Consider the following 27,841-nt stretch of genomic DNA (forward strand, 5'->3'; position numbering starts at 1 on the left):
GTATAGCAGTAGGCAGAAATTAGACTATTTCACTCCATTAAATTGTAGGTTAATGTCGTGGAGTAATTTCTGTGTGCTTGGACTGTGGAAGCTTTAATACTAAAAACTGCTGTTTGAATCTGTATAGAACTCAGCATGTATATTTGCCAAATTAACACTAAAAAAAACAAAACAAAAGAGTGAAAAGGGACCTTCTATAGCTGTAGGCTGTAATAATAGTCTATGGAATCATGGATTTGCTGTAGATGGGAGACAAGTGCCTGAGCTGGTACCTGCTGTTAGGTGGTTGAATCATATTTATGCGCCTCAAATCACACTTAGAGGATGTTGGAAACAAAACTAAGGAGAAATAACAGGCGTTACCTCACCTTACTGCAGGCAGCTGCTGAGCATGGCCTGGCAGGATGACTAGCAGCAGTGGTGCCCAGGCTAGCAGGTGCCAAAGGGCTGTTCCTGCATGGAAGCCTGGAGGCAGCTGAAAAGGGAGGTGGAAAGGAAGCTGATGGCTCAGGCCTTGCAGGATGACAATCCTTTAATGAATGATTTGGGGAAAATGGCTCTTTTTCCTTTGTTTTCCTAAGAGGGAAGTGAGAGCTTTTGTAGTGATTTACACTATTAGAGACTGCTGTTTATAGCTTGTTTAAAGTCCACAGTTTTAAAATTAACATGATAGCTCTTTGCTGTCATTTTAACGTTTCAGTAATGCTGTTTATTTGTATAGTGCCTTGTGACATCCTGTGAGGAACACAGAATAAGGAATACATAATGAGGCTTCCTTACACCAAGAGGTAATTATTAATGGAAAAAGATGAGGAAAAATGTTTACTGAAGTGCTCTAGAATAGCCATATGTTCTAGAATACTGACATTTCTAGTGCTACTTGAGACTGTGTGGAAATTATTTTTCTGTTGTATGAACAAGTTTCTTATGACACTTTTAATGCAACATGTAAAACTTTTGAGGCCACACACACTACAGCTGTTCTTTATGTATGGTGACCCTTCAGCAGGTAAATTACTCTACTTAGAAACTTAAGTAATTCCCAGGAGAATGTAACCCAAGCCCTTGCACAATGAGGCCACCTGATTGCTGAGTTACAGCAATTCCCTAAGCGATACTAAATTCAGGATGTGTTTGTGTAGAAAACTCATGCACTTACTGCTATTTGAGGACCAAGAACGCCAGGGCTCAGACCTAACTGCTGGAGCCGTAACTCACAATTCAGCCTCAAGGGTTACACCCCCGTTTGCCTGGCAGTACATAGAGAAGTGTTTGGCTTGGGCCCGTGGGGCGACGCGTTGCCCGCAAGGTCCTCCGGTGCCTCGTGAAAGGGAAAGGCTGCTGCAGGGCTGGCCTCCCTCGCTCATTAAAGGCTCTTAACCGGCCGATGCTCATTCGGGGACTGGGAGATCGCGATCGTGCGTGCGGCCGCCCCATGCTGGCTCCGGCCGAGTGCCGCTCCCCGAGGTGACCCTGCCGGGAGCAGGCCGGCGCACCGGCTAGGGCGGATCACGCCGTGCCGAGCCGTCACAGCCTGCATCTCCCATCGTTCTCGCAGCGCTTCCGGCGCGCCGTGACGCGAGGCGGCGCTGCCTGCCGTTAGTGGGCGTGGAGCGGGGCGTCGCGTCGCTGCCTGCTTCCCTCCCTGTTTCCCTCCCTGCCGCGGCCGCCCCCTCTTGCTGCGGCGGCGAGCCCTAGGAAGATGGCGAAAACCTACGACTATCTGTTTAAGCTGCTGCTGATCGGCGACTCGGGCGTGGGCAAGACCTGCCTGCTCTTCCGTTTCAGCGAGGATGCCTTCAACACCACCTTCATCTCCACCATTGGTGAGGGGCCGCGACCGCTACCGGCCGCCGCCATCCCGGGGGGCGAGAGGGGTCCGGGCCGGCGGCCTCCCGCTGGGAGAGGAACGGCCAGGCGGCAAGGAGGGCCGGGCGGGCGCCGCCCGTCTCGCAGCCCAGGGCTGGGGTGTCTGCTCGGCCGCCTCTGCGTGTCCGCCGAGCAGGAGCGGACGGGAGCCCCACGGCCGTTACGGGCCCCATGCGATGGGAAGTGCCGGGCCGCCGCCGTGCCCTGGCCGCCGTGGGGGGAGCAGGACTCACCCCCTCCCCCCCCCCCGTGCTCGGGAGCTCTGCCGCTCCCGCCATCCCCGTAGAGGCGGCAGGGGGCCTTTCGGGGGGCCCGGTGCGGGCAGGCCGCGCGGGGTTGGGTTTGTTCCCGGGGCGGAGGACGACTCGGTGACGCGGCCCTTGCCAGGGACCCGCAGAGACACGAGCCGGTCCTGCGGCAGCCCCGGCGCCTCCCTCTGCCCCGGCCGCAGCAACAGTTGGCTCAGCCTCGGCCGTGCGCAGCTCTTGGGCCGTTCGGCTGTTGTTCTGCTGTGGTGGAAAAGATGTTGCTGTAGAGCTGCCGGAGCAATGGCGAGTGCGGGGCTGCAGCAGTAGTGAGATCTGTGCGAGATCCACAGCGTTGCACTGGCTGAGTTACGGAATGATCTTGCTGTCGTGGCTTTTTTCCTTGCTATTCGTTTACTGGTCGGTTTATGTTTAGACGTGAGTTTTCAGAAAGTGGAAGAGGATTTGGACTGCTTGAGCGCTCTGTGGCTCATGCGAAGATGCGTAGTGACAGTGACTACACTGCGCTCGGCAGAGTTGAACCCGTCTGTGTGTTCCTGCACACGCAGCTCCCGTTTTTGAGATTTGAAAGTTCTGGTGAAGCTTCTCGGTCGACTACAGTCAGAAGCTCCTTAGTGACTAGATAGGGGATCCTCCTTAACAGAAGTTGACTTTGGTAATACGTTTGGTGGTGAAAAGAGGTTTTTAAAGCTTGGATAACCTTTTCTAATGTCATTCAGATATATTGCACAGCAGGCTGTTTAGATACATTTCTGTAAGATTTGTCAGTCTTAAACTACTTGCTGCTGAACTAAACATAAGCAAACAGACTTCAGATTCATGGTTACTGCTCATAGTTGAGGTCACTTTTAAAATAAATTGAAGTACAACTTCCAGGATGAAGGGGTGAACTGTGTTGGAGGTTACTAGTATTTAGGAGGGCAAAACCAATACTGGCTTTGAAAAATAACAGGAAGAGAGTAAGTGGAGCCTTCATTGGAAGGAAATTGATTTATAGATGAGGGGGAATAGTATGTGACTTGTTTTGTTACCCAAATTCTCTTGAGATATTTTATTGCGCTGAACTTGAAACTTAGGGAGAAAATAAGTTTTTGTTTGGGCAGATGTGGTTGCCTAAATAAGGCATGGCTGGCATTTCTAAGACTTTAAGAACAGATTTTCTGCATTTCAAAACAAAATTTCCGAAGGATTAAGGCGACACATTCATTTTCTGTCTGCAACCATTTTCAGAGTGCTTTATCAGTAACACCACCTAATAAAGATCTGAATAGAATTTTACCTGTGTCTACAGTAGAATAAAAGGCTTAATAAACACTAATATAAATACTATATAGTTTTGGAGTTTTCTAAAGCCTACATTACTACTATGTTAAGTATCAAAGACCTCTTTTAAAGAGATAGCTATCATAAATGTCTGTCTTCCAACCATTTTCTTGATGTTTCTTGAACTGCTTTCCCCCTTGGTATTGGTTTTTCTGACTGATTCACTTTGAAGTCTTGAGGATTGTCAATGTCATTCCGTTTGGGTTTTTTTTCTTACCTTATTTAGTAGATATAGGAATTGCTCTCATTTCCTTCCTATGTATTTGTTTTCATAAAGGTCTTGTCTTCAACACTCTTGAAGAAACTTAGTAGTAATTGAGGCATACTTCTGATTCCATGCTTAGGATTTGTGATTAAACAGTTATGTTTTCCTTCTTATAATTTGTTTCTCTCAGTCCCTTTTGTTTTTTAGGAAAGGACCTACAAACAGGAAAGTTGATAGTGCAGGAAATAGTGAAACTGTTCATAAAGTGCTGATGCATGCTTGAATAAAAAATACTTGTGTTTTTAAATCAGTCTTCATAGTGTATTGCTTGTATTACTTTTAGGTCAGTTTTGCTGATAATTTGTTTGAAGATGTACTCACACGCACTTTTTCTGTGAGTGCCTGGTGGCTGCTCAATACTAGTCAGTTTTACAGTCATTAATAATACATCCACTGAGCATCAGTGCATTCCACTTTGTAGAAGTCTGAGTTTTCAGTTTTCTCCTGAAAAGCACAGCCAGCCATGGTGTGGAGGGAGATGCTTTTCCCAAGCAGGCTCGCTGTCAGTTGAAGTTTTAAGATCTCCAGATTAACATTCCTAATTGACTACACTGAGTTCTCCTGAAGTATAAGCTGCCAGGCTGTTATGTTTATATATTTTTTCCAAGTGGATTCTACAGTATTATGGTGCTTACCGTTACAATGTGTGTTCAATTCATAATGATTTTAATTGGCACACACAATGTTATGTGCCCTGGTTCCCTGGTCTGGCTCTCTGCAAACAAGGTTGGAGTTGCTTTGACTAGATGTCTGAGAAGGCATATAGTTGAGAGGTGTTGACATCAAATTTTATGTGTGTAGATGTTGTTCGTGAGTGAGGCGAGTCATTTAGGTCTTACCTACATGGGGTTAAACTTTGAACTATTTCAACATTTTTTTTTTCTTGGATTCTATGTCCAGAAATTAAAGCAAACTTTGTTGCTGTGCTGAAAGAGTCTGTATCACGTCCAAGCACTAAATACCTTTCTCATAATTTCCCACTCCTATTGTTGTTAGGAGCTTACTTGAAATTAAACTGTAACACTTAGAGTTACCAGAGCAATGGATAGAGTTCCCAAAAAGAAAAGAAGGAAGGGGGGGGTGGGGAGGGGTGGAGAGTGATATAGATGTGTTGCTTTAATACAGAATATTTGGGTTACATCTTAGCCTTAATGATCATAGTATAGAAATAAGTCAATAATGAATTCTGGTTACTTATCATTTGCATAATGTACTTGTGTCATATTTGGCAGGTTCTGTACTTTTCTGCTGTCATGCCAAATATGCCTGTGAGGCTTTATCCTTGTAGATTGCTTAGAGGTTTACAAATGGCCCCTTGACTTTTCTTCTCAAGAATTTGATCATTCTCTAATGATGGCTATACTGATTCAAACATCCTCCAGCCTGGTGTCCTGTGGGCAACTTTAGGCAAGGCAAGTCCTCGGCTTTCAGCAGCTTTACATTTTCTGTGCAGGGCTCAGTACCTCTGTTTGGAAAATCTGTAAAAGGGTTAGGGTCATCATGCTACTTTGCCCCTAGTGAGGATCAGCTTTTCACTGCTGACTAAGGAATAAAACTTTTTTTACAACACGATTGTATTATGTAAGGTAATGTTTTTCAGTTTGCTTCCTGAGTGGAAACTTCTGCTTTTACACAGCTCTACACAGAAAGTGAAGTGCAGTTGGGTCAGCTCGTTTTCACACTTCAACAGCTCTTAAGTGAAACTTATCTTGGAGTATCTTATGTGCATTTTGCTAGTAGTTTGCGGGGTGTACAAGAACAAGAAGCATTAACTTAGCAGTCTCTAAGTACCTTAACTTGTTGTTCAAGTAGTGCTATGTGGTAAAACTAGATTTGGTTTATCATTCCAAATAATATTTGTTCTTTGCATTCCTTTCAACTTTTTGCTTAAACTTGTTTCTGTGAGAGTAAAGTAATGTCTTTTAGCTGATAGCATTTCTGACTTGTTTCAGAGTCAGCAAGTCTTTCTACTAAAATTCATAGTATTTTTTTAATCCAAAATGATAACAGCATTTGGCAGGAAGTTGCCCACATGAGACAGTACTGCATCTGAGAATTAGAACAAGTTGTTGATTTTACAGAAGTAACTTTTCCTTCGCTGACTTCTTGCAAAATAGGACACCACTCCAGCAATCAAGCACATGTATGCTGACCTTTGAACACTTTGATGAAAATCCTTTGACAAGCAAAATTATCAACTTCCTTTTTGCAGTGAAATTTCCATGCCTGTAATATGTAATGGAAATTGTTTAGTGTACGCAGATAATGCCTCGCTGTATACTTCTGTTCTTCTGCCCACTGTTACTTGCCTTATAGACAAAAAAAGATTAGTGATTGGCTTGTTGGGTTTTTATCACCCTCCCATTAAACTTCAGTATTCCCTAGCCTTATTCAATCAGTTTCTTTGGAGCTTCTCCAGATTATTAGGAGCTGTAGAAGAAAATGCACATCAATGATAGATGAACAAAGGGAGGGAAGAGTCAGGAAAGCATTGCCAGTCCTGTTTTATTAATGCTTATTATAATAAAGTAATTGTAAACATGACTTTGAAGTCACTGAGACTAAGTGTCTCAGATGGCACCATTACTCCTATCTACAGAATGAAAGTGTGTGTCCAAGGTTTGTAAGATCTGAGACTTGGTCATCTCCAGTACAGTAGGAGAAGGAGGTCAAGGGTTTATGCAGGCGTAGGGGCAGACAGCATTATGGAGGTAAATATGAAACTAGAAGAATTATTCCACTTTCAAGGTATCTTAGGGGTCCTGAGGGCAGTCAGAATGTGTTGTAGTTGGGGACATCATAGGTTAAAAGCACTGAAGCTCGTGTTTCTTGGGACACCTAGTTGGTAACAAAAGACATCACAGACTTTGATTTTCATCTGCTGGTGAGATTGTGTTACCCTACCCTGCAACAGACCAACAACCTAAGTGGAATTATTCGGCTTTTATTATTGCTGCTTTCTTGTTGCATGTTACTCTGAAAGGGTGTGGCAGATGTCTAACTGCTGTGTGCCTATTCGTAACTGGCAGATGGAGGTCGATCTTGTTTATGTGATATCTGGATTTTTGAATGACAGGAGGGCAGCTTTGAGCTGCTTTTGTGACTTAGTTTGAATGCAGTAAGTTACAAATGCAAAGTAATACTGAATGAAAGTCGGAGCAAATGCATTGATTGACGGATACAGGCTTTGAGAGAGGTTTTGAGGACAGTCTGTTGGGGAATTTTTGGTTTACTTTTCTGGGAGAGATGCAATTGGGTGTCCTTTTGGTAGAAATACATCTTGAAATGACTTCAGAATTTAACTGAAATTCATATGTGCTAAGTACTTCCAGTGGTGCTTTATTTCACATTTTATGATAGAAATTAGATATTTACTTGTAATGCAAAGGATATTATATTGATTTTTACCTTTAAGTAGATGTTATGGTAGCTTAAGTGCTCAGGCTACCTGTAGATATATGAAATGGATCTTATCCTTTTCTCTTGTAAATAAACTACAAATAGTAGTCACTACAGCTGAATTGCACTGTGTGAGACTTGTACAATCAGCATTGATCCAGGGGCTTTTAGTTACACATTTGCAACTCTAAACTTAAGTCAGCAACTTCCTGTTCCAGTAGGAATTGAAGTGGGAAGTAATTTAGTGCCTATTAGAGGAGTTTTGACAAATAATTGCATGTAGTATCAGTTTAATCTTCTGGTTTGCAGTAATCTCTCCTCTTAAATGTAAACCATGATGCTTTTGTTTGGATTTGATGAAGTTTTAAAGGCAACTAAGGTACTGCATATTTCAGAAGACTTCTGCTAGAGAGAACAGTTCAAGTTTAAGATTATCTGTGTTAGTTTTGCTGCTGCAGTACAAACTCTACTTCTTTGGGGATCAAAGAAAAAAGCTGATGCTGAAAGTCAGTGGCATTCTTTTATACGTATGGCAACATCTAAGAGAATGTAAAGCAGACTGGTCACTAATAGGAGTCTGGCACCAAACCTGGAACTCGGGAAGAACAGGCCAAGTTTAAGAAATTGTGTAAAACTGAGATGGCTATTGGCCAGGGAACATATGTGCTGCAAACACCACCCCCCCCATCCCCCAGTTCCTTCCTTCTTTCATCTGCCAGAGAAATAGCTTTTCCTTTAGTGTCTGTGTGGTATAACTTCTTCTGGAGTTACGGATGAAGTAAAGTATCTGTGTCAAGCATGGAAGGAAGGAGGAAGATACAGTCAGAGTAACTGCTGGGTGGAAGAACTTCTCTGGTTTAGCGGAAGTGACTAGAGAGGAGTACTTAGAATATGCAGTGCAGGAAAAGGAGATGAAGTGGCCATTTAAAAAACCCTTGCATAATGGAGGAAAAGAAAACTGTTATATGCCAGAAAGATAAATATGGCTTTTGGTACTAAGATACGTAATTTTAACTGTTAATTTAGATAGTAAAAGTCTTTCAAAAGAGGCCTATTTTGTCATTCACTTAAGAAGTTAAATAAAGCAGCCCTTCTTCCTTCATGCCCTTTGCTTCCCAAACAAGGAAAAACCCATGTACTTAACCTCATGTGAAAACATGGGTTTGAAGAAGCCTCTGATAAAAATGATCTTTCTGGAGTGCTGTCTTTAAAAATAACTTCAGCAACTTTGGACCAGCTTTGATCTGGCCTGAGTTTGCTGCCTTACTAGGTGCTCTGCACACATGCTTCTGAATCATGACTGTATTTCAGACTCTAACTAAAATTCCTAAATTAGATAATTTATCATAACAAAGATAATTCTTGCTGGATGAGATATTTTGTTCATCGTAGGTAACCAAGATGCTTTCAACCAGAATGTCTGTTACAGAGCTAAGAACCACTGTTGTGCTTTGCTTTTTGGGTGTTTTTATCTCTGATGGTGCTTCTGGTAATATCCATATTGTATGCACTTTTCCTTCCAGCTTTAGCAGGTCTGTGCCCTCTGAAGTCTTATCTGTGACTTAACCATTTCTTCCTTTCCTTTGTGAATTCTGGAACATTGTATGCTTACTTTTCACGTAGTGCCTCTTCTGCTGTAAACAGACAATGGTACGGCCTCCAGAAGTCTTTATTTCTTTACTCCAAATAACCAGTTTAGTATAGACATCCAGATCAAGTAGGAGCCCTGAAACTTGAAGAGGCTTTTTAAAAATATAAGTGGCATCTCCACATCTAGACCAAAAATTAGCGAACAAACCCAAACCTATGTTTTTTGACTGTCATCACGGTTGAGATGTAGTATATGAACAGTGAGCAATTTTAAATTCTTGGGTCAAGGCAGTGTTGGTTACACAGAATTTTTTTAATAAGGCATTTTTCAACCTTTTGGGTGCTTAAAATGAAAGCTTTGGAATGAAGTGACCTTTTAATTATTTCCCCCACCCTGATAGCAGCAGTATTCAGTTGTCATGGCAAAATACAGCATTTTCTGTGTGTTCTACATCTACGGATACCTGATTCACAGGCAGGAGATTCAGGATCATCTTTTGCTATTCCGGAGGGTTCCACTTGCAGGTTTTTTGGGTCTTAACTACTGAATGATGCTTTTGATAAATACTCATCCCATGTTATGTCATGTTAAGCACTAGACTTCTGAAAGAATAATCAAATGTTTGTATTCCTAAGCCACCCTCTAAATGGGAAAATCTGGTGTTGATATCCATTAAAACATGTGACAGAGTTGGGTTTTTTTCTTGTCCAGTAGAAAGCCATAAGCAGCACGTCCCAGAGAGCTGAGGGAAATGAGCTTCCCAGTAAATGATAGATGCACAAATACCCTGTTACTCACTTAACCTGTAATGCAGCATGGGGCTGGGTCCACATACCGCTTGCTGTAGCCATAGTTGGATTGTGAAATACAGAGCAATTCCTTTGTCAGCATGGGGCTGGAGTTGGTCAGGGACATCCTGGTGTAGGATTCACACTAAAACTGCTTGCAAATTACTTGTGGGCCACTTTTTGGTTTGCATTACCTAGGGCTCTAATTTGAAAATGAAACAATGGAGTCTGTGGTCTGCTACTCCCAGGAGAAGGACTGAGAGTGTGTCCACCTGTTACCTAAGTAATACCATTAGTTCTCATTGCAAATGATGGTAAACTGAATAATGGAACTCAGTCAGATGAAAACTAATCTCATCAAAAGAGAAAAGGATTTGATTGTGACTTGTCAGTGGAAGCACCTATTCAAGCTAGCTGTGAAACTGTAGCCTCAAGTGTGGCAAGTTTGTTGCTCTCTAGTTGCATGTTGGCTTGAAAAGAGCATGTTCTCAAAGCAGCTAAGTTACTGCATTCCTCATAGAGACAGTCTATAAATACTCCTTAAAATAAACAAAGTTTATTCTCTGTATCAGTAATGCAATTTTAATCTATTTCAAAATTATTTTGGAGGAAACTGAGTTACCATCAAGTATGGCTTGTTTTCTATTCAACATAGAACAAGAGGTAGATGTTGGTTGATTTCTGTGCACTTTCACAAGGCTGTAGTACCTAGGTTGTAAACTCTAAAAGATGTTCTGCAGGGACCAAATCATTTTAAATTTGGGCCATTGTGATGGTTGGTAACTTTACTCATGTTAGGCAGTAATGAGTTTCAACTGTTACATTGTTTCATAGTCTCCACTTTGAGTATTTTTGGTGAATATTTCGTAGTGTTTTGGTAGGCTGTGCAATTCAAAAGCTGCTCAAAGCAATCTAAATCCTGTATTAAAAATACTGAAAAGGTAATTTCACTTTGCATGATTTTCCAGTGTTCACTCTGAAGCACTGCAGTGCATGGTTGTGATGGCAGAATTCATGGGCTCACTCTTCTGAACAAGTGGCTGTAGAGCACTGGATTTAAATCTTAGCATAATAGTCAGATTACGCTAGGTTATTGAGCTGTCAGAGATCTGTATGTTTCAAAGTGTAGTTTGGTCTGATTCTGATGATTATAAGTTATATGCTGAATCCTTTGTTTTTGTTTAAACAAAGAGTAGTCTATCCTAAGAAATAAACTTCAGAGTGGTAGCTGTACCATGGCTGGAGAGACACATGCTGAAGCAAGCACCAGTTTGCTTAGCATTATGAGCTTTGATCTGATCTTGGTAATAAGTTTCAAGGTCTTAGGAGAAGGAAGCTGACTTGTATTCTATATACACATGGCACCAGCATTCTTCACTGCCTTACCTACCTTTAGCTGTTTATTTTGCTTATGTAGTGTATTTAAACTTAAAGAATCTTACTAAGTATTAACATCTTTCAAGGGGCAAGACTATACACTGCAGTGTATAGGCCCCCAGTATTAGATTTTTGTGTGTGGGTGGTTAGTAAGATGAAGAAGGGCCAGTTAGCCTGAAGGAGCCTGTTCAGTCCACTCTGTTCAGTAATGTTTTGTGGATTCTTAAGGGGTGTTCAGAAGGAATAGAATACAGCTTTGTCCCTATAAGTTGTGACAGGATGAATAAAACTGGTTGCACTTCTGTGTAATTCTAAAATAAATTAACCTTACAGTGTTTAAGAAATGTTGACCTTCACCCTGGTATGTTGCTTGGTGTTAATCTGCTGTATTTCTTGAATGGTTGCAATAAAAGGCCACTGTGCCTTTAATTTGCATAGTGATACAAGACATTGCTGAGGTCATCTGAAAATGCCTCGCAGATGTTACTGGGGACTAAAGCCAAACGTTCAAGTTCAAAATGATTAGACTTTGTTCTTTTGCATGAGGCTGTATATGACACACTGGTGTGTTGCAAGTGTTCCCCACCCTTTTTACACTGATTTTGTTTCCTACTTTGTTATTTCTTATGTGTACTAAAATATTTAAGGAAAGATCCATTATAAAAGCAAATTTCTGAGGCCTTATTTACCTTTATAAAGTGAGGCCATATACTGATGTAGCACAAGAAAATATTCCTTTAAGAACACTATTAAAAAGAATAATTGTGTATTTAGTCCAGACCCCACCATAACTACTGCTGAGAACAACAACAAGAAATAGTAATCCCTGGGTAAGCTTCTGGGGGAAATCTACACAAACACAGTGATATCCCTCAGCTGTTGGATGCATGTTTAAAAGAATGAGTTTCTGGAAAAATGTTGACCTGTGGGTCTGTCTGTGCTTGGAATCTGCATGAAGAATGTTGAAACTCTTCAGTCTTTGTTTATGTGTGTCCACACAAAGCTTGTGTGATTGATACTGACATCTGCCTGTCTTGCACTTGCAGCAGTTGATTCTGAAATACATACTGCTGACAGGTATGCGATGGGTCTCAAATCCAAACCTAACCTTTAGAAAACCAGCAGAGCAATACCAGCTGTTACAGCTGTGCTTTAGTAGTACTACTGCTTACTAGTTCTGATGTTCAGCTGTGCAACATAACATAGTCCCTTGCTGTTCACAAGAAGCAAAGCCTATAGGAGGAGTTTTTTACAAGTAACTTTGTTTCAGAATTCAGCAATCTGAAGATGATGCATATTGATTATTTTTTTTCCCCCCAGTCATGTTCCTCTTCTCACTTCTTTTATGTGAAGGTGGGTTACAAATCTCCTTGCTCATTTCTGACTTGCTTTTAATTCAGTCTTAACTCCAAGTGACTGCAGGAAAACGTTTTCATTTCCTTTTGAGTATCTTGAAGACTCTTATGTGTTATATCTTGCAGTGAAGAAGCTGCAAAATTTTCGCCTCCAGCTCTGCCCATTAAAAAAAAAAAAAACAAACAAAACAATCACCCCCCCCAACTTCACATATAAACACAGCAGGATAGGAAGGATCAGTGCTGTGAAGTTGGAGCAAGTCCAGTGTGAAAGTTGATGTATAAATTCCAGTTGTTCTGATTCTGTATTGCTCAAAAAGGGTCATCAGACTTTGTACCTTGACTCCTTTCCCCATCTTGTAATCAATTTTTATTGTGGTCTTTGTCAAATGATGATAAATGTCACAAAGTTTCTGTTTATTAAGGAATCCTACTGGGAAAATCTTTACTTCCATTTAGTTTTACTTACTGCATTCTAATTTCAAAAGAGTAAAGTAAGATTTAGACAAGAGGGTAGTGGTTGTGTGATGTGAACACCATGCAAAACATATTTCTTAATTTTTAGTTCAATAAACAAGAGCAGAGACTGCAGTGCATCTTCTACATTCCTTGATAGATGGGTCTAAAATTAGACTGGCAAGCGAATAGATAGTATTTTTTTCACAGCTTCTTCACAAATTTTTTGGTGTTTAATCACTTTTTAAAATTCCCTTGGTTTCTATATAAAAAAAAAAAGGCAAGCCACCAAAACCCACCAAATCCATTAAATGCCAGTATACTGAGTACTCATTATTTTCTTTCTTTGATAAAGTATTGCTTCACCAGAGATGGAGAAATACTCGACAGTGGTAGATACACAGGCTAGTGTATGCTATCAGAGGGTGACTTTTATTTGCATCCTGAACGAGGTTAATTTCCTGGCTGATTTCTGGAAACAGCTGCACCAGAAAAATGTCATTAATTGTATCGATTCTATGAACTTTGAGAAATGTGAAACCTGTTAGATCAATTTGAGTTAAAATCAACAGTAATTGTCATTTGATCATACAGCTTCCTCACATGTAAGGTCCAGCTTCTGGAAACTAATACTGAATCACATGCAAAATTAACTTAAAATACTGCTTAACTGTGTAATACAGGTAAATATTAAGATTTTTAATATTTGCTTGCCAGTGGCTGCTAAGTGGCTGGGGGCTTTTAACATTCATTTCAGCATTTATTTCCTGCCTGTCTTGCACTACTTGTATTAGTCAAGAATGTGGCCCTTCTAGTACCTTCTTGCTAAGTAGACTGAAGATCAAATAATCTTTACCTTCAGGAAGTGTTTGCTCATACTGTTTTAGTGGTTTACTTGGTTTGCTTTCTTCATGCTGTGGCATCTTCTGCAACAGATTTTGTTTGAAACAAGAAACAGAACAATCTGTAAGTCCAGACAGTGATACTTTGTAGGGAAATGTAGTGGAGACCTAGCTGAAACTTCTTCTGTAGCACTGAAAAACCTGAGATGCTAGAGCTGGTGACTACAGGGTTAAAATCATGCGTGAAGGGACAACAAAGGAGTTAACAGTGATTCCTTGAGAGTAAGCTACTGTTCTAAAAATTGAAGTAGCAAAATGAACTGTTTCAGCACCTCTGCTCTGTTGTCCTTGCATTCCTGTAAGAATTGTGCCAAACTAGTGTTAAAGTTTGTAGCTGGAAATACTTAGCATTGTAATGCAGCTCTTTGGAGTGTTTCCTAATGTCTCTGTAAAATGATTGCATTACAGCTTAATTGTGGGTAAAATCTGCCTAGGCCAGCTGGAATAGGAAGGAATGTGTAACTAGGGTGTGGAGTGGTGGTGGTAGAAGAAGTAGTAATGGCACAAGAGCTTTCATTGCGTGAGATGAGCATGACTTCTTGTCTTAGACCAAGAGGCTGAGGTGAGACCTGTCTCCCTGGCCTCTAAATGTTTGAGTGGTAATGGACAATGCTATCCCCTAGCCAGTGAATTTTATTAGCTTTGCTTCATGACACAAGGTAAATACAGCAACATGCAGCTCTGGGCTTTTGTTGAGTTTTGTGTAAGGCTTCGTGTGGTACAAATGACACTGAGTTTTCCTTAGTGTGCAGATTCTTCTGCTCAGGGTATTTCTTGACAGAGATTAGTTGGAAGCTCTGGCAGAAAATGCCCTCAGTAAAGTAAGGACAGAGGTGGTACCCCTGGTCTGTAGTTAGTAAGGATCTAAAAAGGATTGTAATGAAAACAATTCCTCAGCTGCTTTTGCCTCATGCTGCAAGGGAAACAAAAGCAATTACAATCCTCACCAATGTACAGCCTGGGTCTCAATCTGGCCGTCATCCTCGCAGACTGCAAGTTTGTGATTACTGGAACAGTTAAATAATCACATTGTTAGCCTTTGCCTTCTAAGAATTAAACTGGGTCAGTGTTTGCTAAGAGTTTGTAAAACTTGTCTTCAGGTGGACATTCAGACATTCCTGGGCTTTCACTCACTGCTGGAATAAGCAGCATTGCACACTGCATTTTAAAAACGAGAAGGCTGTGTGAGCTTTTGCAATCAACCTTTCTGATTTGCAAATGACTCTTTTTTTATTAGACTTGAGTGTCATTTCATGCTTTTGTATCCCCATGTGTAACTGTGCAAAACAAGAATTCATTGGTAAAGGAAACTTTCTGTCAACAATTACTCGGAAGTGCTGTAGTCATTGGAGTGTTAAAACGCTCCAATAGTGTAATTTAAGTTTAACTGTAACCAAAATGTTGCTCATGTTTAGCCATGCAAGTGTATTTGGCAGGAAGTGGTAGCACATGTTACCAGTCTTGCTCTACAAATGTTTGCAGCTCACCACTTCCTGTTACTGAAGTGAAAGAACAAAAGGAACACCAGTTGCTAGTTGGTTTTGGCCTCTAAAAAGTTGCACTTGCATTTGTTAAATGCCTTTAGTGTCTAACAGAGGTGTTTATGGAATTCCCCATTGTATTATTTTTATAGCTTTAAAATCCATCCTTGCTTGAGAATTTTGGTGAAGTTCCTACTAGAAACTTTATGTTCTGAGAAGGTATTTTTTTTGTGCAGATCCTGAGTTTTAGAAGCAATCGAAGGAATGGATGCACAAATAATTTTGGTACTGCCAGGGAAATTACTAATCACAGAAGACCAGTCTGTGCAAGGCATGGATTGGTGCAAACATGACTGCAGTGTAAGCTTGCCTTGTCTGAAAACCATCCTTGCAGCAGTTTCACTGCTTATTCTGCTGTCTCTTAGCTTTGATAGTTGACGGTAGATACAGAATTGCCTTTTGACAACATTAGTCTCTGAACCTAATTTTCCTGATGTTACATTTAATTGTGAGACTTCAGGTCTAGACACAAAGGAGTTTTTCAAGCTGATTTAATTTGCTGTTGTGCATGTTACAATACCCTTTCCAGAAAATCTGTATTTGTGCTTTATAACCTTTGAGGCCAAAAGAAAATCTATTCAGAGCAAAGGTCATTTGTTTCCTGATGTGAATACCATTACCTGTGATTTCGGCAGGTGTTGCCTTTAGTTAGGAGACGAATCTTTACAACAAGGGAAACAAAATCCTCTCAAAGGTGAAAGGGAAACACTTAATCAAAAGCCTGTTACACATAGTAAGGATTGTTTTAAGTACACATCATCACTCTCCTGTGATTTTTAGAAGAATGCAAATAATGTAAGTGTCTTTTTGCCTGTAAATCTACTAGTGAGTCTTGGGAAATTGCAAGTGTTGCAGTAGTCATAGCATTTTAAATTAATACAATTAATTTCATGTGCTCTTAAAAGTGCTGATGTGGTGTGTTTGCTCATAATTTGTGTTCTGACTAATGGGCTAAACTACATATTCGTAGCACATTAAGAGTAAATGGCTGAAACTTGTTTTTTTCAATATATTAAAATATTAATATCACAAATGAGAAGAAAGTTGAAGAGTTAATGAATATCCATATTTCATATTAAAATGTTACTGCAGTATATTAAAAAAATCCTACAGCTTCCCTTTTGTGATGGGTGCATTATTAAAGCTAGAAAGAGTGTTTTCCCAAGTAAGATACTCTTAATTGGAACTTAAATTACATACAAAGAGGAATTTAAATAATTTGCATACACCCCAAATCTCTTAAACACTGTGAATAAACATCAAATATCTATTTGTGACTCACTGTTTCAAAACAGATTAATTGGATGAGTCCATGGAAGTAGCTGTCCTGGGATTGAAAAAATATGGCACTTGCATGGCAGGACTTGAGCAAGTCTCAATTTGAGTTCTGTTGCAGAATCACAAAAGTTAAAAATAGTTTAGGGCAAAGGCTAATCTGTTTGGAAATCTTAGCTTTGATTCAGGCATCTATCTGATCTCTCTAAACCATAAAAGATGTTAAGCCCTTCTGAATGAATTACTTTATTTTTCTCCCCATGTCTTAAAATCTGCCTTCAAAATCAACCTTAGAACTGATGTGTATCATGTTTTCTTGATTAACCTTTGAAACTTCTTAGAAAATCTAAACTACTCCTAAACTGGTATTCTTGGAAAAACTCCCATGCATGCTCTATTTCAGTCACCTTCAGTAGCTATCTGTATAGCCTTCCTTTCCTGTGATGCTTTGGTGTTTACTGTAATGTCTGATTGGACTTGCATTAAACATCAGTTTTCAAAAGTAGATGCCAATTCATAAAGGAATGAAGGGACTAATGGTATGTATCTTTCCCTCAGAGGTTCTGGGGAACTGACTTGAACTTCAGGGGCTGGTCAAAGTTGGGGGAAATAGACATGCAAGGTAGTAACTTACTGGTATGAAATGTAAGATTTGAGATAGAGTCTGAGTCTGCATTTGGTCGTTTTTCATTGCACAGAGTAGTTTATCCTTGACATGCTGGGTGCAGCTGAAAACCTTGGTGTCTCCTCAGCACTTCCTGGTGTTTGGAAGAAACAGCTACTTCCAATTTTTTTTTAACTTTTTTTTCCTGAATTCACTCTTTCCAAACTGTCACGAAAACTGAACGCTTCCTTTTGTTGCAAAACTTACGGTATCTCTTTTCTTTTGTCAGGAATTGACTTTAAGATTAGAACAATAGAATTAGATGGAAAGAAAATCAAGCTGCAGATATGGTAAGTATTCCAAAGTAATTCAGGTTTTTGGTGAGTATTGAATTAATCTTGGAGCAGGAGTACTTCATAGCTTTTGAGCCTGGGTGTACCAGAAGTTTTCACACCTTGTATTCCTTGACCATTCAAAAGGTTTATGTTTTTATATAGCTTGCTGTTGGTGTGTTTCTGCTGCCGTAGCACAGGAAATAGCCTGTTCACTTGCAAAGGTTACAGCAACTTCCCATTTTATCAAAAGCTCTCCTCTTAAATGTGCTTTTAGCTGTTCTGTGTGAGATGTTAACTCTGTAGCTGTAAACTAAAATATGTGACCTAATCAAATGTCACCTCCTCTTGTACTTGGATCCTTAGTTGTGCTCACAGAGGCACAGGTGAGCAATAAAGCTCCCATTCTATGCATGGTGGGTTAGTAAAGTCTGATCCTCCTGATGGCAGCAGATGAGTATTTTTGGAGGAGCATTATTACACATGCCAAGCTCTTCAAATGCTACTGGCTAATGTAGGGCTCTTGCTGATTTCTCAAGTTCTGGAAAAGATAGTTGTGATATTTGAACACAACCCAGAATTCTTGTGACTAAGGAAGTGAAGTACAAGAAGTGGTGGGTACTTTTTTTTTCTGTAACATAAGTCAAAAAGCTATTTTTGGCAGGCCACTGGGCATCAGCTTCCCCTAGGTGTGACTAGTACCCAAACCTTTTGGTCCTCTTGTTCACTTACAGACAAATACTACTTTGAAGTCATCTAGGATAAAATACCGTACCCCAAAGTATAGTGGCTGATTTTGGTAGCTAATTGTACATGAAAATTCACTCTCCTAAAAATACTTTACTGATGCATGTTTTAGCCTTTATTTAATGCAGGACTTGGATGCACCAGAGCTGCCTTTTCCATTATTCTAGGGAAGGCTGTGTAGCACTGAGTTTTATTGCTTGCATGAAAACTTAAATGCTTTTGTGCCATATTTCTGATGCTGATGTAAGAGTAGGGGAGGTTGGGAGTGAGGAACATGCTTATGGCTAAAGAAGCTTGTGCAAACATCTTCACAGGATCACGGGATGTTAGGGGTTGGGAGGGACCTCTGGAAAGCTAGTCAACCCCTCCCCCCCCCCCCCCCCCCCAGCCAGAGCAGGACCATTTTCTAAATGTTGGTTGTTTTTTTTTTTTTGTAGGGACTTAGTACCAATATGTTGTTCCCTGTTTAAAAAGACATTAATAGTTAGAGAAGACTGTAAATACTATCTCCCAACAAATGTTATTTTTACTGGTTTTTAGGGATACAGCAGGCCAGGAGAGATTCCGCACAATCACAACAGCTTACTACAGAGGAGCCATGGTGAGTGCTCTCACTTCAAAAATATTAGGCACAACTAGTGTAACTGGTTTGCTTTTCTTCTGGTTGTATCCTGTAAGTCTTCAACTGGAGGATTAGATAATTGTAACCTGAGATGCTGGGAATTAGGTTTATGGTTTGGTTAGTTTTCTTTGGTTTAGTGATATTTCGTTCCTCATTTTTAAAACTGGTGTTTTGTCTAGTCCTGGTCTTGTGATAAACTGTGAAGGCCTATTGGCTTTTTTAAATATGGTTAAAAATTTTGCAGATTATAACAAGCTAAGTTGCCAAGCTTTAACCAAGTACGTTTTTTTTTAATGCAATCAACCTCTTTAAACATTTGAAAAGTAGGTAATGAATTATTTTAATCTGAAAAACTTATTTCACTGAATTGCTTTTTTTCTTCACCCAGTAGAGGATGCAAAATTTGGGCTAGAAATAGTGTCACTGAAAAAAAGCTACTGTTACATTTTCCTCCATTAAGAAGGACTTGAAGTCAAATAACTGGCTTGTAGGCCACACTCTTTGTGATACAACTGCCTCTAACGGTTCTTAATGCTATGACTTGAGAAACTTTGTTGGAACACTGTTAACTTCAGCTTGCTGATTGCTAACTATGCTGCTACTGTCTGGTCTTGTCACTTGGTATGAACAGAGCCATAGTCTGGCTGTGGGTCCAAATACTGTTACGGAATACAGATGAGGAGAAATAGTAATAGTTGTGTTTATGTGTTAGAGTTTTCTAGTAATTACAGAAGTTTGAGCCGTGACGTGATCTCCTCCCCACCTCCCAGTCCGTGGCCCAAGGACTTTTGTTTGTCCTACAAGGAATAAATGGGAAGGCCATAAGGAATGGAAGTGAACCTGGCAATCTGTCCTTAAGGCAGCTGCTGTGTGGTTTTCCTTGATTTGCTAATAGTTGAGAATCCATTCCAGTATATGTACACAACTGGCTAAATGAGCTCAAGCTTCTGAGAAAACATGTAATGTCAGCTGTGCTGTAAGTATCTACTGGCTCCAGCAACTGGATTTCACAGCTTTGTCAACTGCTTTTAAAGCTCCTGCTTCTGAACTTGACTTTAACAACAGCGTCCTAGTTGCTGCTGTTGTAGAATTTCTGAACTTCCCTGACTATGAGCTCATAATTTAAAACTTTATCTTGGTGGTGTGCTTGACCTCTAACAGTGGCAAAAGATGTTAAATAGTACTATTTGGGGTAAAATCTCAGCAATGCTTTGAGAAAGGATTGTAGACATATGTTAAATTTCTTGCAAGTATAATCAAACCAACAGCACACATCAAAAAGTTAACCAACAGTGCTAGGTCATCTAATAACTAGATGTTCTTAATTTCATTTAGGGAATTATGCTGGTGTATGACATCACAAATGAAAAGTCTTTTGACAACATAAAAAACTGGATAAGAAACATAGAAGAGGTAGGTGCTTTGGAAGGTACTTCAGACTTGATCCCTCTTAGAATATCCCTGGGATAAATAAATCAAGTAATCATTTTCATTATAGTGGCTGATATACATGGCCAAATTAGACTGTGCAGTGAATGCAACAGTGGTGGGGAGAATGTTACCTTGTTTATCTAGGGATAGAAAGTACAAAACATGAAGTTTAAAAAGTAAGCATAAAGTGCTCTTACTGCATGCCTTTTATTATTTGTTTTTGCCTTTGGGTGTTTCTAAGGAACAGGAAGGGGCAAGACCTTAGAGTGGAATGGGAAGGAGCAAGAGCTTCGGGTGTCTACCTTTCACTAAGATGACAGATCTGATTAATTCCAGTTACTGCTGTGTTGTATATCTGATTAGAGTTTTTTGACTTTTTCATTGGTCTTGGGCAAGCTTCTTTGCTGCTCACTTACTGTAAGTTATTGAATGGGACATACTGTCAAGTGGGGATACGCCATTATTAATTTAGAGGAGAAATTATAGTTTTGCTGAAGCTGTAATTGGTAACAGTATCTTGGTAGAGTTTTTTTTTTATTGTTTGTGGGGGTTTTGGTTTCAGTTTGCTACTGTTACTGGGGTGCTGTGGGTTTTGTTGTTGTTTTCCCCTTAAACATAACATCCTTGGGCTTTTCTTTAGTACTGTTCTTTGGCTCTTAAACAAAATCCGTGTGTTAGTGACCGATTTGAGCCAATAGGGACGGGGCTAGAAACGTTCTCCTGCTGAATTGATTATTACTTAAGAAGTCTTACTAATAATCTATTTTAAAAGTGTAAATGTATCACATAACGATACTCCAGCTATTCATGCACCACTTGGAAGTAAAGTTTGTACTGTTACATTTTCAGAACAGCCAAATGCCTGCACATGTGCAGAACTTGGTACAAAGCTCATGGTACTGTATTTGACCTGGAATAATGCTCAGGCACATTAAATCTTGGAGTATTTATTCCTACCTGTTTAAGTATTATCTATTTCAAAAGTCAGTGGCTTTCTCAGTAATGCTTCCACATTAGGTAACTCACTTGTTTGTGGTTGAGTTAGGCATGTATGTTTCTTTTAAATAATGATACTTTTGGTTCCTGATAGATTACTTTTTCTTGTTTCAGCATGCCTCTTCAGATGTAGAAAGAATGATCCTGGGTAACAAATGTGATATGAATGAAAAAAGACAAGTCTCAAAAGAAAAGGGGGAGAAGGTAAGCTTTGGTGATTCACTTTATTTAGAAACCTAGTTTTCTTAGGATTTCAGCTGTTGGGTATTTGGTACTTTTAGGCATGTGAGAGCAGATAAACCATGAATTTCTTGTTTCAGAAACTTAGAGGATGCCAGATTTGGGTTGGCTTTTTGTTTTAAAAATAGCATGTGACTTTCCAAGGTAGAATAAATTTAATGGTACTACTTGAGGGGAAGATTCTGTAAGAATGTTGACTTGCTATGGCATGAAGTATTCTAAATCTCAACCTAAAGCTCTCTATATAGTTTGATCATGTTGTACCAAATTCACCACGGTGATTACTTGTCATAAATACAGTTATTAAAATGTAAGTATTTAGTTGTTCTGCACAGCAAGTAAGAGCACTATATAATCTATCATGTGCACAGCTGAAGTAGTGTAGTTGCTAGTTACATAGTTTATAGGATGGTTGTATACAGTTATCTGGCCAAGAAATGTGCATTAGTGAAGATTTTACCTAAATGTTCTTTTAGATCCTAAATTAGTCTTTCTGAGCAATTAATCTCTTTATTGTTTTTGAATTTACATGAAGGCATGGCCTGTTCTAATATTTTGTCTAATTTTCCAGAACTTAATGCTTTTACAAGAAAAAAGCAGAAGTGAATCTTGCTTGGTTTTGTTTTTAAAGCCTGCTGCAGTATACAGCATCTATTCTGTTATGATCTTACGTGAATCATTCCTTTTAGAAAGAAAGTTCAAAAATACTGAAAAACTTTAACCTCTTTTCCAGTTAGCAATTGATTATGGAATCAAGTTTTTGGAGACAAGTGCAAAATCCAGCATAAATGTGGAAGAGGTAAGAAATGGATGTTACTCATAGGTATGTCTATGGAGGCATGTTCCAAGATCTGCTGGACTTTCTGACCTGATTTGGGATGTGAAGACCCAGCTGTGCTCCTGTGTCACATTCTGTCATCCCTTCCTCTCTAACCCCCCAGTCTTGTTTTATTTAGAGAGCTACTTTAAAATCCAGCATTTCTTTTTTCTGATAATGTCTGTGATTGTTTCTTAAATGGGCATTAACAGAGTGGTTTGCTGTTAAGGTAGCAACACTTGTTTAGACTTAATGTGCCTTGCTACTTAAAGGGCAAGTGGTTTTGGACAGAAAATGTGTCATTTTAGAACAATGCTTTGTGCAGGAAATTGGAGTCAAGATTCTTTACTTTCAGAATAGCATGTTACTGTGTCAAGGAGCCTTCAGGTTACTACTGAATATGTGCTGTGTGGATGATACTGGAGATACGTTAGTTTGGACCATCATCATAGACTGTTATGAACTGATGTTAGAGGAGGTCTATAATGCTCTACCTGTGGACTTGCAATCTGTTTTCCTGCAAATAAATGTTGTCCTATAAACACAAGATCCCCATGTATGAGAACATAGGAAATTAAATCAGAAGGAAGAGTGGCTCAACGCCAGTCTGTCTTACAATGAATGATGTGGGAGGAGGATCTTAACTCTCTGAAAGGTGTGGGGGGAAAAAAAGAGAACATCAAAAGGCAGTAACATTAAGATTAATTCATTCAGATAAGGCAGACTAAATGTTGTTCCTGTACCTTTCCATGAGTCTTTGAGACACTTTTTAAAATTTCTTCAGACATATACTAAATGCTGATCATGCAGCCAACAAATTAACTAGGGAATAAAAAGATTGTTGCTTTAAAATAACATGACCGATGCAGTGCCAGCAAGCATTTTGTTTTTGAGATTGCAGAATAATTATTATACAATGTGTATTTGCATTGTGCTGCATCTGGAATAGTGCTTGACCTGATTTTCAGTAATGTGATTCTTACAGCAGACACTGGAAGTGTGAACATTAACAGCTAATACCAGTAGTGGATAGCAGTAGTCTCCTAATAAAAAGTACTTACTTTCTTCCTCCAGGTGATTGACTTGCTCGTTCTTGACACATCCTGCAGTTTCATTTTAGCTCCTGTAGGTCATTAAATGTCCAATATCAGTTTGGGCTTATTCCAAACAACTTGACTATTTAAATGTTGTTTTATATTGAGAAACAAAGAAATAACTACATGAATAGTGGAGAAAGCATGAAAAGGTGCAGCTGATACAGGCACTCAGCAAATAACAATTTAGTCTTCATCCTACTGAATGCTCAGCTTGTGGGAAATTACACGATTTTGTGATATGGTAATCAGGAGTGAGTTAATATATTTTATTTGTTGAGATAAGTGTCTGCCTTTGGCTACATTCTGAACACAGTGAGAGGGAAATATTTACAGGGTTGTGGGTTTTTTCCGTTCTTGAGAACTGCAGAATTTCTCTGTTACAGAGTTGTATTTGTTCCGTCATACACTGAAGTCTGAAGTGCTAAAATTTTCCGGATTGATTGATTTAAGAGGGATGTTGGAAGCAGAAGTAACATTATAGATACCCAGGACAGAAATCTCTAGAGGACAGAAAGCAAGCTAACCTTAATGTGAATGTAGTTGTGGTACACAGTACAGTGTTGAAAGAAAAAAAACTAATTACTAGTATAGGCAGCCTTCTCTTTGCAGATATTTTTCCCAAGAGGTCTGTAGTTGGCATGTCTGCTCACTTGCTTCAAAGATTGAAGGGATGGAGAGGAGTCAATTTTACATAAACAGATGTTGTACATAGAGTGCCTTGTAACTCCGAGTGCTAGCAGTGGCCTGCAGAATATTGTCTTGTTAATATATCTGGCTACTCCGAACCTATCGTAATGTGTCTTGTGACTAATTACTGTTTTATTATTTCTGCTCCTCACCAGGCATTTTTCACACTTGCACGGGACATTATGACAAAGCTCAACAGAAAAATGGTTTGTATTTCCAATTGGCATACAAACTAGATACCCTGAAATTAAATATGAGTTGACTGAGTAGTAGCCCTACCAGAAAACTAAACTGCTGGGGATTACAGCAGATACTAGATGAAATTTGAGCAAACAGTGCATTATGGCACTTTATTACAGATCAGAGTGCAATTACTCCTTACTTTGCATGAACATTGACATTGGGTAACCTGAAACTGATGTGCTTTATTAAACAGCAGATTACATAGGCAATCTTTCAGCTAACAGTTGAGCTCTGGATTGCCAGATAAATGTTTCTTTTTAATGTAGCCAGTGTTATTGGCTGGTTAACAGACTCTGGATAGATGAGGAGCTCCAGTTGCAACAAACCTCTGCTCTGGTTGTTGCTTTGCAAAGGGTGGAAGTGGGAAGGGAAATAGAAAAGCTACTTCCTTTTCCTTTTTTTGATGATATTGATACTTTCTTCTCTTTCAGAATGACAACAGTTCATCAGGGGCAGGTGGGCCGGTAAAAATTACAGAAAATCGATCTAAGAAGAGCAGCTTCTTTCGATGCACGCTACTTTGATGAACTTCTAACGATAGACTGCAGCACACTTAGAACCTTTTCTGCTTCTTTGAAAGCACAGGGTCACAAAGCCTCAGAAATAATACCACCAAGCTGCTGCTGAGAGCTCCATTGAACTTAGACCGTGATACACAAAATACCGAATGGATTTTGCTCACTAAGCCTATTGGCCTGTCAGGCTCTTCTTTCTGAGATATGGAAGCTATGAAGTGGAGACACAAATGCAAGAGTTAACTGTTTTCCTTTTTTACTTTCTGTTTTACTGCCTGTTGCAAAAGCTGCTATGTTTCTTTTAACTTTGCACATCCGTATTGGCCTCTTACTGCCTGTTACAGCACAATCTTACATTTGTATTTGCACAGTTTGACTCGTAAGTAGGATTCTTAACAGATTTGTGCAGGTTTTTTGTTCTTTTTTTGAACAAATTTCTTTTCAAGCAGAAGAGCCAGGATAAAAAAATTGTCTAACTTCCATTATTTTCTACGCTGTATACTTGTGGCCATGACTGCAGTATGGATGTTGACACTCTAGTGATTACTAGAGTGTCAGTGATTGCTGTAACAATTGGCATCTAACAATTTGTATGGGTTTTGTCTTTTAGATGCACAAATCTGTTCATGCAGAAGCTATGGCTTCTATTCTGAATGTAGTATGTGGCTTTTCTTTATTTACCAGACTTAGCAAAGTTGCATTCTGAATTGCCAGTCACTGATTCACAGATGCACCTTTCAATTATTCAAATAAACACAGTGTCTTTCCTCACTGAACTTCCCTTTAGTAGCTCAAATTCTCTGCACCTTTGCTTGTTTGTGATGAGGAACTACACTCTGGAATCAAAATGATTGACACAAATTGGCCTCATCACTATCACTTAAGTGGCTTGTGGGAGCTGAATGCATGAGTTTTAAGTTACGTCTTTGTGGATTCATTTGTTCAGAAATGACTACTTTTAAAGGTGACTTCCATTTCTACTGTAATTCTAAGGATAGTTTAATGTCTGCAAACACTGACCCATGCAACAGGGGTGTCCAAGAACTAGCTTCCTGTGCAGTTGCTGAAGTTTATCAAGTTCTGGCACTAAGGAAATGGTCATGTGAGGGCTATAATTTACTACTAGTTACGCAGCTAGCGCTGAATGTGTGAAGCCCTCTTTGGTCTGCTCAAGCAGTTACTTTTTCATCAAAAACTGGTACAGTGACCTAGACTGTTAGAAGCAGAGTTGAAACGTAGTTGCCTTTTTTTACTCAACTGAGCATTGTATAACTTAGTCTTTGTTCTACTACTTTTCTATTGTCTTCTGAAAAATTTCCTCAATGAACAATTAAAACAGGTGCTTTAGTTCTGTTGATGTGCCAAACTTGGACCATTGTAAGCTTTAACTACAAGTTTGTGTCCAGCATGCTTGCCACTAGGGAATAGATGTGTTCTGTCATTGTCAAAGTTCACGTCTGACGTGCTTGCTTTTGCTTCACTACGTTGTCTAGAGTTGTGAACAGTGAGTTGGTTGTTAACCACAAATAACCACTTGATTTTGTGGGGTCGGGTACTAAATTGATCATCTCTTGATTTTTTTGTAAATACTTTAAAATGGAACAGGCCAATAGTGATAAAGAATTGATTTTTAAAAGGTTTAACATCAGTAGCTGGTTCCATGAAGTTTTAAGTGGTTATCAACCTGGCCCCACATGTAGTTTAATAGGAATAGTTATTTTAACTACATGGCGAATCCCATAAATTGCTGTTGCTGAATTAAACCAGAAGAATCTTCACAGCAACAAAGTTAAGTGAAAAAAAACAAAGCAACCCTAACTGCTCTGTTGTCTACCCTTGATGTTTTTCTTGGACAGGCTAAAGCAGTTATGTTTTCTGTATGGTTAAAAAAAAAAAGTGCTTCTATACAGAAAGTGTTGTGACACCAATTACGAATGTTGTTTATTTTCACTAATTTACCTCTGACTTATTTGGTGTCGTAATACTTTGGTTTTATCTCAGGGGTTGTCTGCAAACCAAAACTGACATATTCTGTTTGGCACCGTTTACAGAATGCTTTGTATTGTTTTTCTTGTCTTTGCTGTGTGGTTAAATGTTCATTCAATATTAGTCTCCATGAACTTTCCTCTGAAAGAGCCTGTAAGTAGTAGAGTCTATGAAGTGCTTCTTGAAGCAGCAGCGAATTGGGGTATCTGCTCTGTATGGGGGGAGGGAGGGGGAAGGGAGAAAAAAAAACTTGCTATTTTCTTACATTTAGCTGTGCTAAACTGTACATAAATGTGAGGTAAGACCATAGGAAAGTCACTTTATGCATGACAAATAATGCAGTAAGTATTTCACTTTGCTTAATGTTCATGTAAAGTTCATCTTTTTCTATTTGTAGAAGAATTTAATGCAATTTTGTTGTCCCCTGCTGAAAGAGAAGAATTCTAATTTCATGTGGTCTTATGGATAAGGTAAAATGCGGATTTCTCTTTCTATGTTGTTTTCCTTCACCGCTCTTTTCCAGCAGTATTAAATGGCTGAGTGGCTGCACTTTATTGGTGTGCTAACTTTTGGTCGGTAAAGACCTCTTCCTGTGTACAGTCTGCCTTGTCAGACGTTGAAAAATGTGCTGTATCTTAGTGTGCAAATCAGCTGTGTGTTTTACTGGGAATTTTTTAGCTGTATTTTCCAAGTGGGGGATGATGAATGGTGTGTTCTGCCCACGCATCAGCTGCTGGGTACTACAGGCTTTTCTAATATCACTATGATTGTGTTGTGCAGTTTCTCTCTGTTACTGCTTTGCTCAAGACTGTATAGTCTAGATTTTGAAGGACTCAACTATACCTCAGCAAACTACTTAGTGTTGTAATGCCCATTAGAATGAAAGTCATAGAATTATTCTTCATTAAGCAGCATATGTATTTCTGGTTTGTTCCAGAAATTGCCATTAACCTTTCAGGAAAGACAAGCATTTTTGGTGGATTTCGATAAAACAAAAATGCTGCTTGCGCACTGAAGTTATGTGACATCTTCGCCTCAGCCCCATGGCTGTGCACTACATCTTGGCCAATATTTTTCTAAATGGCTTAAGGAGAATGAAAAAAAAATAGAAAAAGAA

General features: G+C 39.4%; 1 protein-coding gene across 2 annotated transcripts; it reads left to right on the forward strand.

Annotated features, from left to right (window-relative positions):
* The first annotated feature begins 1,643 nt into the window (after positions 1-1,643).
* RAB8B (RAB8B, member RAS oncogene family) lies at positions 1,644-27,841 on the forward strand. Of its 2 annotated transcripts, XM_068144061.1 has the most exons (9): positions 1,644-1,826; positions 17,301-17,361; positions 18,631-18,691; positions 20,048-20,125; positions 21,254-21,343; positions 22,113-22,178; positions 24,136-24,186; positions 24,655-24,679; positions 27,122-27,841. In XM_068144061.1, the coding sequence occupies exons 1-9, from the start codon at positions 1,703-1,705 to the stop codon at positions 27,169-27,171; spliced, it is 606 nt and encodes a 201-aa protein (XP_068000162.1). In that variant the 5' UTR covers positions 1,644-1,702; the 3' UTR covers positions 27,172-27,841. The 2 variants fall into 2 exon arrangements, with proteins under 2 accessions (XP_068000162.1, XP_068000161.1); XM_068144060.1 differs by having other exon boundaries at positions 24,655-27,841.

This window comes from Melanerpes formicivorus, unplaced genomic scaffold, assembly GCF_026170545.1.
Source record: "Melanerpes formicivorus ecotype bairdi unplaced genomic scaffold, bMelFor1.0.p_v2 SCAF_10, whole genome shotgun sequence".
Lineage (NCBI taxonomy): Eukaryota > Metazoa > Chordata > Aves > Piciformes > Picidae > Melanerpes > Melanerpes formicivorus.